The following is a 13,257-nucleotide window of genomic DNA, read 5'->3' on the forward strand; positions in this document are numbered from 1 at the left end:
CATTCCAGTCTCTTGTCTCTAATCTGTGTCTGTCTTGTTTGTCCCGCTGGTTCTCTGTTTGCACAGTCAACGCCACACATGGAGGAAAAGGTAAATCCAACAGGGTCCAGTCCCACTTTTCTCTTCTAAACTGACCTGCTTGGATTGAAAACATGACTAAGAACTGATGATAATCCTTTCCTTGTTTTTTTTTTTTTTTTTTTTGGTACGCTCCAACACTGCAGCATGTGAAACTTTGGGCACCACAAAAAGAGTGTTTTAATTTTCATGGATGGCTTAAAGTAATGGAAATACAAAAAAGCAGTTCACCTTTAGATAATTTCACAGATTGGAAAGGATTTTGAAACTGCCAAGTTCAAACTTCTCTCTCTCTTGAGAAAATTTCTTTTCTTTCTTTCTTTTTTTCTTGTAGAAACATAAACATTAAGTGTGTTTTCTTGGATGGGTGTTCTTAACTGCAAATTTCATTCTGCGTTGCATCCCTGATGTTATGTTTGAATGACAATAAAGCAAATCTGAATCTGAACACGTTTAATTTTACCCCCCCACCCCACTGCTTCACAATGACAGTTTTTTTTTTCATGCTCCAGTTTTGACAACAAGAGATAAGMCCTACAAGTGGTGCTCAGACCTTTGCATGCTGCAGTTAAAACAGATCCCCTCATGCATTTGGCTTAATATTTTATTATCATGAATACAATAACAAAAAACAAGGAATGCCTTAAAGTTATAAAAAAGGCGTGCACCCAGGTTTCTTTATCTACCTTTCCTCTTTCTCCATGATATTGTGTGGCTTGTGATAATATGTTTGTCTGTTTCTCGGGGGTTTGGTTTGATTAAACTGATTAAACAGATTTAGCAGATTATTGCCAATAAAAAAGCTCAGCGTGTGAATGGGCACGTCTTGTGTTTTTGTTTCCTGGTGCAGTTTTAAGTAAACTGTAAACGATAGGATTTGTTTTTCTGTAGATATGATGTCATTTCTCTACAGTCAATATTAAAGGGAGCATTCAGTAGTTAGGGATGTTAGGATGTTTTCTGGGTGGTTTTGCATCTAAAGCATGAAAAGATGAGCGGAGGCCTGCAGTGGGTCTAACGTCACTTTCCTCCCCTCCTCTGTGTCTCCTCTACCAGCAGCAAAGCGGAGCGCCCGCCTTCGTTGAGCCTGTACCCCAGCGGCGACGGCATGGTACGTGGGGGTCTCGGGGGGGCTAGGATGATGCCCGGGAAAGACATGTGGCAGGTCAGCGAGCTCAGCCAATCCACCTTCAGCTCTGCCTATCAGGTGGGACCGACTGGGGCCCCCACTCCCCCTCCTTCACAACTTGCAGCCTGGGGAGTGGAAGGGGGAGGGGGCAACCACACCCACGCAGACCCCCTCTCCACCCACACCTGCTTGTGTCACGTTTCAGAAAATCATTTTGAAGCATCTTGACAGGAAATCAAACCTCTTAAAATGAACTGACTGAAACAAGCAGGAACCGTGCTACGTTTTATTTTTAATTATTTTCTTCATGCACTTTTCTTTGTAACAGTGTGACTTTTTTTTACTGTTATTGTTGAGCTTTTACCATCTGTTGCTGTTTGTCTTTGTGGTTACACAAGTTAAAGCTCAAATTTACACTTTAGTCGTGTAATAAATATTTGTTTGCTACATTTTATTTTTGTAGCCAACTAGTATAAAATAAACATTTTGTAAGTGAGGAAAACCCACTTACAAAATTTGAATCATGAAGTGGGCGATCTGTGAAAAAGGTTAAGAACAGTTAATATCTTACCTGTTGTAGATAGCTCTGTGAACTCTACAATGATGAGCTAATGTGCGAGGCCAATACCAAAGTGGATTGCTGCCATCTTTAGCCTTAACAAAAACGTGTTTTTTTTTATAAAACCATCTTTTTATTTGTTTTAGAAGTGGCTACAGCTAGCTTCTTCTTTTGATACTTATGCTCGCAAATAACCTCAAAATTTTACATAAATACCTGTAATGAAAAACTGACTGTGATGTGTTGTTTGGCCTTGCCAGGATTAGCCATTAGCTTATCAACCCTGTCAGAATTATTCACTGTTTATTTTTTTTTTCAAACTGAGATCTTTCAAAGAGCTATGTATAACAGGTAAGATATTAATAGTTCATAACCTTTCCACATAACCACACATCAAAATATCTGAGCTATTGCACGAAGTCATGGACTTAACACCATCCCTATGACAGTGATGGTAATATGAAGACAAGATTAAAGAGAGAGAAAATAAATGAGAAACTGAAATGTTTTACAGAAATCGGTCTCTAGATGAGAAAAAAAGTTAGTTTGTTTTACTTCCTGAGATTCTTTCCTCCTGACGCAGTTTAAAAACCACTGCTTGTGGATTTGTTTTCRCTGCATTGACATCTGATTGGACCACGGTATTCTGGAACAGATCAAAGCCGAGCGTTTTCAGTCTGCTGAGTTAGACGTTCAAGTTTTGTGGGAATTTGCGGGCAGTTTCAAAGCAAAGCCTTAACAAAGCMAGAAAAGAAAGAGGGTGAGCTGATCTGGGACAACAGAAACCACTCTGTGTTCCTGAACAGAGCAGGTGTAACAAGGTCCTGAAAGGGCGAAGCTTTACCTGAGGTTAAAGCTCTGAAAATCAGGGGAGGAGCTAGACTTTTTGGCACAGGGGTGGCCAAGGCGTTTTCTAGGGGGGATACATACAAATAAAAGAACTACTCTTGATAWGAAAATTCAAGATGGCTGCCACAGCAAATTGCAAATGTCTCTAATTCAGTTGTTTTAAGAAATACTGAGCTAAAATTTTATGYGATCACAAATGAAAATGATCCGAAACAAATGCTAGTCATAATTTCAAGCTTACCCCTAATGCTAATATTTACAAAGAACTACAAGTCAGCTATTTTTAGATAAAACTAAAAATTAGTAGTAGCCAAAAACAATCTTTACCTACTTCTAAATGCTAATCAAAAATTCAACATGGCCACTAGAGCTAACTTTACATGGCTATAATTCAGCCATTTTAAGACTTATGAGCTGAAATTTGTTGTAGTGTAACAAAAAATGAACAAACTCCTGCTGGTGGCTTATCTCGATTTCAGCTTATTGTTAATGCTGATGCTAATTTTTAAATTTCTAAATTTAAATGGCTACAACTCAGCTACTTTTAGCTATATTGAGATGAAATGTGTTGTGGTGGAAGCTACAATCACCTGTAGTCCAGTTAAATTTTWAATTTAAAGTTGCACCGACATGGCAGTCCACGTCAAAGTTTCTCATGTTCCATTAATGTAATTACTATGTTACAGACTGGCCACTAGATGTCACCCAGTTTTTATTAACTATCACACACAAYTGTTGCTTTATTTTAATTCAGTGGTTCAGAAAACTTTGTTTTTCACACACTGACAGGTTCTTTCTACACCAGACAAAACAGCTGCTTGACACATACGTACTCCTTTTTTTGCCCTAACTGGTGACACCTGGGCTGGCCACTCAGGTGCCAGTGTTGGCTCTTGCCAGTCCGACCGCCCCTCTARTTCCACCCCTTTTTAAAATGTATCTTGATACCAATTAGAAGAAAAATCAAGCTGCTTTTAATCCAACAGGAAGTTCTAAATTTAAAAAAAGATAAAACATCAGAAAAACTTTATAGCTTATCTTATACTCTTACAATCAGGAAGCAAAATCAAGGAAGTCAACATAACACATGTTTCTTTAAGCAAAAGTTCAATGACAAAACACAATTTGCTTTAATATCAAAACGGTAACACTTTATTTGAGGGGTGTGCCTAAGACTGTCACGACACTGTCATAAATATGACATAACTGTCGTGAACTTAAATTAGTCCTCATGAATCTTTATGACTGTTGTCATTAAGTGTCATTTGGTAAATTATGACACTTTTAATGCAAAGTTGACATTGTTTAAAATGTCTTTGTTATGACAACTTCACATCAACCAAGAAATCATAGGTTATTATAAAAGCTATTAAGTGTCAACTTGGACATTTTATTACACTGTCATTTGTTGTTAGTCTTAACTTTGGCTGTCATGAGACCAWTATATTTCATTAATATTTTCCCCTACCTCAAGTAAAGTGGAACATTTTAGACTAGTTATAAAGATGTCRTTAAGTGTCATTACACTGACAAGTGCTTATAAATACTCTAACTTGTCAAGACATTTTTTGTCTTGGTTAATATCAAGTTGTCATAACAAAGACAATGTAAACTTTGCATTAAAAGTGTCATAATTTACCGAATGACACTTAATGACAACAAGTATAAACGTTCATGAGGACTAATTTAAGTTTTTTTTAATCATTTATTCATTTTTATTTGTAACAATACACAACAAAAAAAACATGCAATTAAAATAAAATATAAATAAAATGAAAGGCAGCAGAAGAAGAATGAATCTTATAATTTCTGCCCCTTCATTAAACCTAAAATATGTTCAAAATAAAAGTAAATTACAACAACAATCAAAACAACTAAAAACACACAAAAAACTAAAAACAAAGCTAAATTTAAAACACCAACTCAAAACAACAATTAGCATTAATTCACTTATGCTTCTCCATATTTTTTCAGAATACTAGATTTTATCATTCTCTTTAATACATACAAGGAYCTGGCATTTTTAAACTCATCTTCTAGTCTGTTCCACAAACTTATTCCCTGGATTAAAGTGGTTCACTCCTTCAGGCTCGTACAAAACCAGGGTTTCACAAACATTTCGATTCCCTTAAGATAATAAGAGCTCTCTTTTAACAAAATTTACTTGAATGTTGGAAGGTAACACACCTTTATGAGGTCTGTACATTAACAGCAAAATATTATAATCGACCAAATCATAGAATTTTAATAATTTCAATTTATAAAATAATATGGATGACTGTAATTTTTAGTGATAATTCTTATAGCTCTTTTCTGTAAAATAAAAATAGATTTTGTGATAGTTTTGCGAGCTTTACCCCAGACTTCAATACAGTAAATTAAATGTGGAACAATTATAGCATTATACAACATAAATAGTGCTTTATCATTGAACAGTTCTTTTACTTTATRCAGGACTCTGATAGATTTGGCTATTTCTGTTCTTAAATTATTTATATGATTTTTCCATGTCAGTTTTTCATCAATGATAACACCTAAAAACTTCATTTCGCTGACTCTACAGATCTCAACATCATCAGTTTTAAATGAAACATCTATAGTTCTCTTATTGTTACAGAAAATCATTTAGTTTGTTTTGTCCAAGTTTAATGATAATTTATTTAGTTGAAACCAACWTTGTATTTTCACAAATTCTGTCTGTACGATCTCCAAAATTTGTTCTAAATAATAATAATAATAATAATGTTGTGTCATCCGCAAATAGAACACAACTAAAAAGTCCCGACACATTGACCAAATTGCTCACATACAAAACAAATAACTGAGGTCAGAGAATGGGACCCTGCGGCACTCCACATGCGATGTTACAAAACTCAGATCTTACATTATTTATTTGYACAAATTGTTTTCTATCTTCCAAATAACTAGATGCCATACCAAGTTCATGACATTTATGTCATATTTATGACAGCATTATGACAGTTACCATAAAAACAAAAACTTCAGATTATGAACTTCAAAGCAGTAAGGCCAGTGGCTCGTGCAGCTGATATTAGTTTTTTTTTTTTTTTGATTGTTTCATGCATTAGTGATGCTTATGTTGTGTTTTGTTTTGATTTCACGTCGTTGCTTCCTCTCCGCCCCTGAAGGAGGACGGGTCAGAGTCGGACTCGGTGGCRGTCACACCCAGCAGCACAGGCAGCAACGCCAACACGCCCACCTCCTCCGTGCCCTCTGCCACCGTCACCCCCATCAAAGACGGCTTCTTCCCGCCCTCCGAGTTCGACAAGACGCGCTCCGGGAACCGCAGGAAAAATGGCAAGCGTCTCAGCCGGAACATGGAGGTGCAGGTTTCCCAGGAAACCAGGAACGTCAGCATCGGTAAGATGATGTCACAAAAAAAAAACACTTTGCTGGTTAAAGGTTTTTAAGAAACCCAGAGGATTATTCATGAAACTGTTGTGTGTTTCCAGGGATGGGCAGCAGTGACGAATGGTCGGAATTTCAGGAAATTATTGATTCCACACCTGAGCTGGACATGTGTGTGGATCCTCGAGTGTACGGAGGAGGAAACAGGTACCAAAGCAACAAACTACATGTCTCACACCAGGAGAAATGACATCATTAACACCATTTTGCTGATTTTGCACATGAAATAAAAAAATCATGCATGATTTCATACCCACCGTCTTTTAAAAAAATCCCACTCTGTGTGTCTCTCAGCCCCTCTCAGGGCATCGTCAACGAGGCTTTTGGCATCAACACCGACTCTCTCTACCACGAGATCAAAGACGCCAAATCGGACATCATCGGGGACGTGGACGCAGGAGCCGAGCTGTTAGGTACGGCCCTGATCCTCGCCGGTTTTCACTTCACGAGGTTCTTATCCGCAGCCCTCAATGCTTTCATCTGCTCTTTTTGGCCAACGTGTTTCATTTTGAGTTAAGAGCTCGARAACAAAAATAAAGAAATAATTTGAAATGGAGCAGATGTCTGTGAGGCGGCGTTTTGTACTTTTTTTTTTTTTTTGCAGAACTGTGGAGGAAAAGCAGCTGCTTGTGATGCTGTGAATGTGTTGCTGCACTGATTCTTTCCCTGCATGTCAGGCTGAAGCACCCCCCCCTCACCATCACCCCTAAATTTGTACAGTCTCACACTCACAAGTTGCAGCCACAACCTCATGCAGTCCCTTTTATAACTCACTTATGTAGTTGTTTTTCTTTATATTTAATAGATTGTGTTTTGTGTGTTTTTTCATCTATATGTGATTTTTGTTTATTTACTGTTGTATTTGTCAGGGGAGTGTATTCCCTGGTTTTAATCATTGACTTTATTTTAGGCATGTGCTGTTTTAAATTTGGCCCATCTCGCTGACCCATCTGTTAACTTCTCACTCATTTATGTTTTTTTTTTTCTTTTTCTTTTATGTGCTTCTGCCGGTGAAACCCGTAGGCGAGTTTTCAGGTGTGTATCTTGTCTTGGTATCATTTTCTTTCGCTCTTTCAGCACTGTTCTCTAAACTCAACATTTCAGAGCAGATATTATTCTGTGTGCACAGATTACAAAGTAGTACTAACCGTTAGCATACGTTGCTAATTAGAGGCTTCATTAAGTGAATAGAAATTTGTAAATCTGTTCAGCTGATTTACACCAACTTGTAAATGTTTTTAATGACAGCARTAGCTAATTTGTCCTAACATCTCACAGCTTGATGTAATTAAAAACGTTTTGGTTTCGTCTAAATCTTAATTAGTAGGGGTGCAACAATACATCTGTATCAAATTGTTCAGTACACTGCTTTAGGTTCAATACACACTTGTATCTAAATAAAAAGATTTATTTTATTTTTTCATCTCGTCTTCTGAAGACGCTCTGTGTTAAAGGATCAGTGGATCTGTGTTCGACTGCTCAACCTAGGCTTCATTGTCGAGCGCAGATCCACTGAGAAACTTGCTGTTTCAGCAACATTTAATTTAAAAACTGGACTTTTGAGGTTAAACAAATGTTCATAATTAATTTCACTAAATTAGAAGTTTAGAAGGGCTTGGAAATGTATCTTTTGTGAATCAAAAAATATCGAATCTTGAGACTAAAGTAGTAAAAAGAACCRAATCGTGAATTTTCTGTATTGTTGCACCCCTACTATAAGTCCCCCTCAATATAGATGATATTCTTAAAGTGTTTTTATTTATTGTAACTAGCACAATACATGTTGCGCACATTAAAACCTGACCTTTCAGAAGGGAATTTTTAGATTTTTTTAAAGCTATCGTAGATGTTGCCACAATTATTTGACAAGATGTGAACAGTTTTTACAACTGTCTCCTCTGCAAACTTTATATAATGAAATCAAAATATTATTAAATCATTTAAACAATGACTGTTTAAAATGCAGTCAAACCAAATGTTTAAAACAATTTGATTAGCTTTGGCGGCCATCTTGAATTGGACTGACTCCAGACATTAATCTGTTGATCTAACAAAACATTTAATGAGGTAGTAATAAATCATTTATTAGTCGCTTAGAAGCTTCTTTTTTATGCATCTTCTCTTACGTTCCCTCTCTTCCTGTCTCTAATCTTCCCTTTTTTTTACTTCTCCCCTTCACTTTCTTCTCCTTCTGCCTCCAGTTCGAGATGATTTCTTCGGTAAGACGCTCTGTTTCTTCACTCCTCCTCACTTTTTGCTTGTTCCCTCACTCCCGGCTCATCTTACGACCGTCTCCTCGCTGCCGCCTTGTTTCTGTTTTCATGCCTGCAGTTTTTTCATCCTTGTCAACAACAAGCTGAAGCAAATACGCGCGCATGAACTGGCTGTTCGCTTGTTAAAGTCTGCTGGATTCTACAAACTTTATTTTGTTTGTTACTGAGACATCCCAGAATAACATAACCCTAAAGAGATAGGTGGCCATAATTAGTAAATTATATTGCTCATTTGGAATAATGTAAGCTCTTCTTGGCGTTTTTTGTTTTGTTGTCATTTTACACGCTCTTGCTCCCGTTTTGCTTACAGTTTCCGTGTTTTTCTGCTTTCAGTTGAGCTGATTTTCTTTATTTTCTGATTTACCATAATTAATTACGTCAAATTAAATTAGGTTGAGTATGATGATGAACTTTTCATTCTGCGTGTTTATGTTTATTCTGATCCAAAAAGTCTGAGGTTGTTTCTCAGGTCATTTCTTCTTTTGAATTTTCCAATTATTTAACCACATTTCATTTTCTTTGCCCACTTCAGCCTGGGTGATAATTAGAGATCCTCTGAAATAATCAGATAATTTGGATTTGCATTAAATCGTCACCTTTTACTTTGATATTATTGTTCCTAAACTGCGCTGAGTGCGGTATGATTGGAGAGGAAAGTGTTCAGGTTTTGAGTTGATGGACTGGAGACATTGTTTTCTCTGAGATGACATGAATGTGAGGTGTGTTTCAGGGATGGGAAAGGAGGTGGAGAACCTGCTGACGGAGAACAAACAGCTTCTTGAGACCAAGTAAGAACAACAAGGGAGATTTAAAAAAAATGCTCATATGTACCTTTTCCGGTAAATCTTAATGTCTTTCTGCTGTTTGATAGAAACGCTCTGAATATTGTGAAAAATGACCTCATTGCCAAAGTGGACGAGCTTTCGAGCGAGCAGGAGGTGCTGAGGGAGGAGCTGGAGGCRGTGCGGCAGTCCAAGAACAAGGTGGACGCCAGGGTGAAGGAGCTGGAAGAGGAGCTGAAGAGGTGAAACAAACAAACAACCCAAACCTTTTTCATTTGATACAGACATGTCTGTCAGGAAGCCTCAGATGACAGAGTTAAAAAAAGAAACAAAAACCAAAAAAACCTTCAAGTAGCTGTTGACCTGTAGGTCAGCTCTAAAAACTTTAAAGTCACAGATTTGTCCTGGGAACTGATGCAAGAAACGAAACATGAGTACAAAATTCACAGAGCCCCAGCTTGTTCAACAAAAATGCAGTTTCCAATTTAAGCAAAATGTATCTAACATCATCCACTCCTTGTCATGCCTAAAAGCAGAAATGAAGACTTCCACCTGTCATTTTGTTCATTCTGTTCCTGGCTTCAGGTTAAGAGCTGAAGCTCTCWGTGCGTCTCGGGACTCCAAGGATGAAACGGGCGACGAGGTGAGTTCAAATGACTTTTTCTGCTCTGACACATAAACTTTGAATTTGTGGGGGAAATAAAGGTTTTTAGTAAAGCTTTGTTAGAAAACTACTTTTGACTGAATAGCTTGATAATTGTAAGTGTATTTACAGTAAAATGGTCCAAATTTCACGAACAATTATTGTGTGAATTCAATGAAGCATTCATTAAACTGCGTTGATCCGTTTTTCTGCCGCATGTTTTCCAGCACATATCTCGTTTCACAGTTTTTGTGCTATTTTAACACTTTATTATCAGAAAGTTCAGCTCCTTCAGGACATTCCAGTTATGTCTTTGTATTTCAGCAATTTACACTTTTTGAACTATTTAGCCTTTTCCGCCATTTCTGTTCTCATTAAAATGAGTAATCAGCATCCTTAAAACCCTTCAAAATAGTTAAACCTTTCCAATTCTTTTCACCTTTTTTCTGGATCTGCTTTTTTGTCCCGTTTTCAACGAGGCGGGGGACTTAGAAATGATCTCTGTCCGTCCATCCATCAGTCCATTGGTCCGTCCGGCCGTTACATTTTCAGAAAGCCGTAACTTTCACATAGAAAGGCTAAAATACGCCAAACTTGATATGAGTCATCCATGTTGCATGTCCAACCATACCATGTGGTCACATTCTAGCTATTTAAGCTACTTTTTAGCATTTTTATCTAAATTCACATTTTATGATAATTTCAGCTTCTTGCTGCTTAATTCAGCCAACGTGTGCTCTTTCCACTTATTTGTGCTAGATTCAGCCTTTTCAGCTGGTTTTTGCTACTTTTATGCTAATTTTAGCTTTTTTTTGGCTATTTTACAATAAATTGCAAAATTTTAGTACATCCTTTCTGTAGTTGGAACTGTTTTATTTATTGATTTGAGTTTTGTGTGCAGCTTTCATCGCCCATGCAGGACGGGGACATGGCGATGACCCAGCGGCGGCGGTTCACCCGGGTGGAGATGGCCCGAGTGCTGATGGAGAGGAACCAGTACAAGGAGAGACTGATGGAGCTGCAGGAAGCTGTGAGGTGGACCGAGATGATTCGGTGAGTGTTTTTTCTGTTTTTCTTGTTAAACGCTTTACATATAATGTACAAAAAAAAAATTAATTTTCAGTTTTGTTTTCTCTCCTCAGAGCATCCAGGGAGAGTCCTCCAATCCAAGAGAAAAAGAAATCCACCATCTGGCAGTTGTGAGGCTCTGCTTTCGTTAAAGCGACGCTAAACCAGAATGTGCCGACAGTTCGTTCAGACAGAAACATTAAACTCATCCTTCTCTGATTCTCTCTCTGCCCCGAAGCTTCGCCCGTCTCTTCAGCTCGTCCTCCAGCCCGCCGCCCGTCAAGCGGCCGTACTACAGCGTCAACATCCACTACAAGTCCCCGTCGCCGGCTCTGACTCAGCGCCGCAGCCACACCATGTGTCAGATCTCCACCTCCAACCGCACGCTGGAGTTCTTCCCTGAAGAGTGAGCCTCGCTGCAGCCAACATTTCACCTTTTCCTGCTCTGATCTGAACTCCTGCTCGCTTGTGGCAGCTTACAGAGTAGCTTACGTTGCCGTAATTGCAATTAAGTCACGCTTTATTCTGTTTAAATGTTTAGATGTAGGGTTTGGAGTCTTTTTGCAATCTCATGTGATACATCAGCACTTTTAGCGACTACCACATGAAATTTTAGCACATTTTCTCTCAAATTGATTGCTGTAGCAATTTTGTATGTTTGCTATGGTTGATTAGCTGTGGCAGCTATCTTAAATTGGACTTCAACAGTAGTTGATGTACACTTTAGTCATTATGTACTGCGAGTTTTGTGAAAATCATCTGAAACAGACATAAAATCAAACATTTCAGTTGGTTTTTGCTTTTTTAAAACCAAGATTTTTTTAAGGAGTCAAAGCCACTAACCTCCACCCCACATCGTCATCTAATCTTCCACTTTCACAAGGTTCAGTTTAGTTAGAGATGGAAACGACAGCTTTGCTCGAGCTGAAAGAAAAGCCGTGTAAAAAGCTTGCGCCGTCCTCGTCTTGCTCTTTTCTTCCTGCTGCTGGGCTGGCCGGGCTGCTAACGCTTGGCTTTTCTCTCCCTCTCCCTCCCTCCCTCCCCCCCGGTGCTTCCAGACTGGCGAGTAACGGTGTTGCGTCTCTCCTCAGTGACTCGGCGCTGCTGGCCCGCCGAGAGCAGCGGCGGGAGCAGTACAGGCAGGTGCGCGAGCACATGCGCCGCGACGACGGCATCATGCAGGCCTGTGGCTGGAGCGTGCCGTCTCGATTCAAACAGGTAAACGCACGCGATAAAGCTTCAAAACAAACWCGGAGAGTTAAAAGCTTTTTCCAGGCTTAACATGCAAACTGTAATTCTTATGCTGAAGGTCAAAGTAAAAAAGGGTTAAAATGCCTGAAAATAAGGAAAATCTTCATAAACCAGTACTTTGTTTTACCTGTAAACCTAATGGAAAGACCACAAACCAAAACACCTTTCGCCAGCTATTCTTTTAAACAATAAGTTTGTCCCAAATACACTCTTTAAAAGTTTGAAATCCACAAAACATCTTTAGGTTTTCTTCTAAAGTAGCCAGACTTTCATGTGATCAATAGTTTCTTTGCTCTAAAAAGATTTAATGAGACAGAGGATATTAAAAGTCAAACACACACCTGCTTTTTATAAGTTCTTGTGTTGCATTTTTAAAATTAAAAGATTTAAAAAAACATCTTCTGAACCAAAAGGGATGCACTTTTTGCTTAAAACAACAGTTCTTGAAGAATCTAACAAACTGATGTCAAACTTTATCTACAAACTGAGGCGGAGTTAAAGTCAAACAGGAGCTCAATAAGTGAATAGTTGGGTGATGTTTGCATGTTGGGAGAAACTTTATTTCAGTTTGTTCATAACTCATTTTTCTCAATACATATTTTTGTCACAATGGACATATTGTTGTGATTCTGATGGTCACTCAGCAGAGTGAGGAGAACTGGTTTTAACCAGATAGCTTTCCAGTACGAATCCCAATTCTTCAAGGCTTTGGGAACATGAATTCTGTAGTTGAAACCTCAGGCAGTGGTGACTGCACTAATCTGTAACTAGTCCAGATCACTATTGTAAAGTGCAAAACAAATAGTGKTAGAACTGAACCTCAGCAACTAAAGACACGCAGGTTTAAAACAGATCAAATTGTTTTTGTTGTTAAAGTTTGTCTTTTGAAACTTTGCATTTTTTTGGTTCCAGGACACTCTTGTAAATGAGATTTTCAATCTCAGTGACTTTTCTCTCTTGGTAAATATATTATAACAAGTAGGGGTGTGCGTTTCGAACTAAGTATCGATACCAAGATGAGTATCGGATCAATACAGTGTGATGAGATAAAGATCAAGTGAAAATTAAAGTCAGTCGTGCAGAGTCTCCAAATTATTAGGAGTTGGTCATTAGTTCTCTACATCAGTGGTTCCCAAACTTTTTATCTTCTGACCCACAAAATATCCATGGCAAAAACTTGTGACCCCAAATATTAC

At 38.2% G+C, this 13,257-nt stretch overlaps 1 protein-coding gene across 17 annotated transcripts in view; it reads left to right on the forward strand.

The window, feature by feature from the left end:
* The window catches only part of mapk8ip3 (mitogen-activated protein kinase 8 interacting protein 3), a 40,570-nt gene that overhangs the window by 17,957 nt on the left and 9,356 nt on the right, over nt 1-13,257 (forward strand). For 3 of the 17 annotated variants that reach the window (XM_014006856.1, XM_014006849.1, XM_014006858.1), the window contains exons 5-18: nt 67-90; nt 1,135-1,285; nt 5,765-5,996; nt 6,089-6,191; nt 6,339-6,457; nt 7,068-7,079; nt 8,246-8,263; nt 9,048-9,105; nt 9,189-9,341; nt 9,685-9,742; nt 10,644-10,795; nt 10,885-10,941; nt 11,049-11,216; nt 11,869-12,028. In XM_014006856.1, coding sequence (XP_013862310.1) covers nt 67-90; nt 1,135-1,285; nt 5,765-5,996; nt 6,089-6,191; nt 6,339-6,457; nt 7,068-7,079; nt 8,246-8,263; nt 9,048-9,105; nt 9,189-9,341; nt 9,685-9,742; nt 10,644-10,795; nt 10,885-10,941; nt 11,049-11,216; nt 11,869-12,028 — 1,465 coding nt within the window. The remainder of the gene's footprint in view (nt 1-66; nt 91-1,134; nt 1,286-5,764; nt 5,997-6,088; nt 6,192-6,338; nt 6,458-7,067; nt 7,080-8,245; nt 8,264-9,047; nt 9,106-9,188; nt 9,342-9,684; nt 9,743-10,643; nt 10,796-10,884; nt 10,942-11,048; nt 11,217-11,868; nt 12,029-13,257) is intronic. The other 14 variants (XM_014006855.1, XM_014006860.1, XM_014006866.1 and 11 more) reach the window with 12 other exon arrangements.

The sequence above is a fragment of the Austrofundulus limnaeus genome, unplaced genomic scaffold (assembly GCF_001266775.1).
Source record: "Austrofundulus limnaeus strain Quisiro unplaced genomic scaffold, Austrofundulus_limnaeus-1.0 Scaffold38, whole genome shotgun sequence".
NCBI classification, from domain to species: domain Eukaryota; kingdom Metazoa; phylum Chordata; class Actinopteri; order Cyprinodontiformes; family Rivulidae; genus Austrofundulus; species Austrofundulus limnaeus.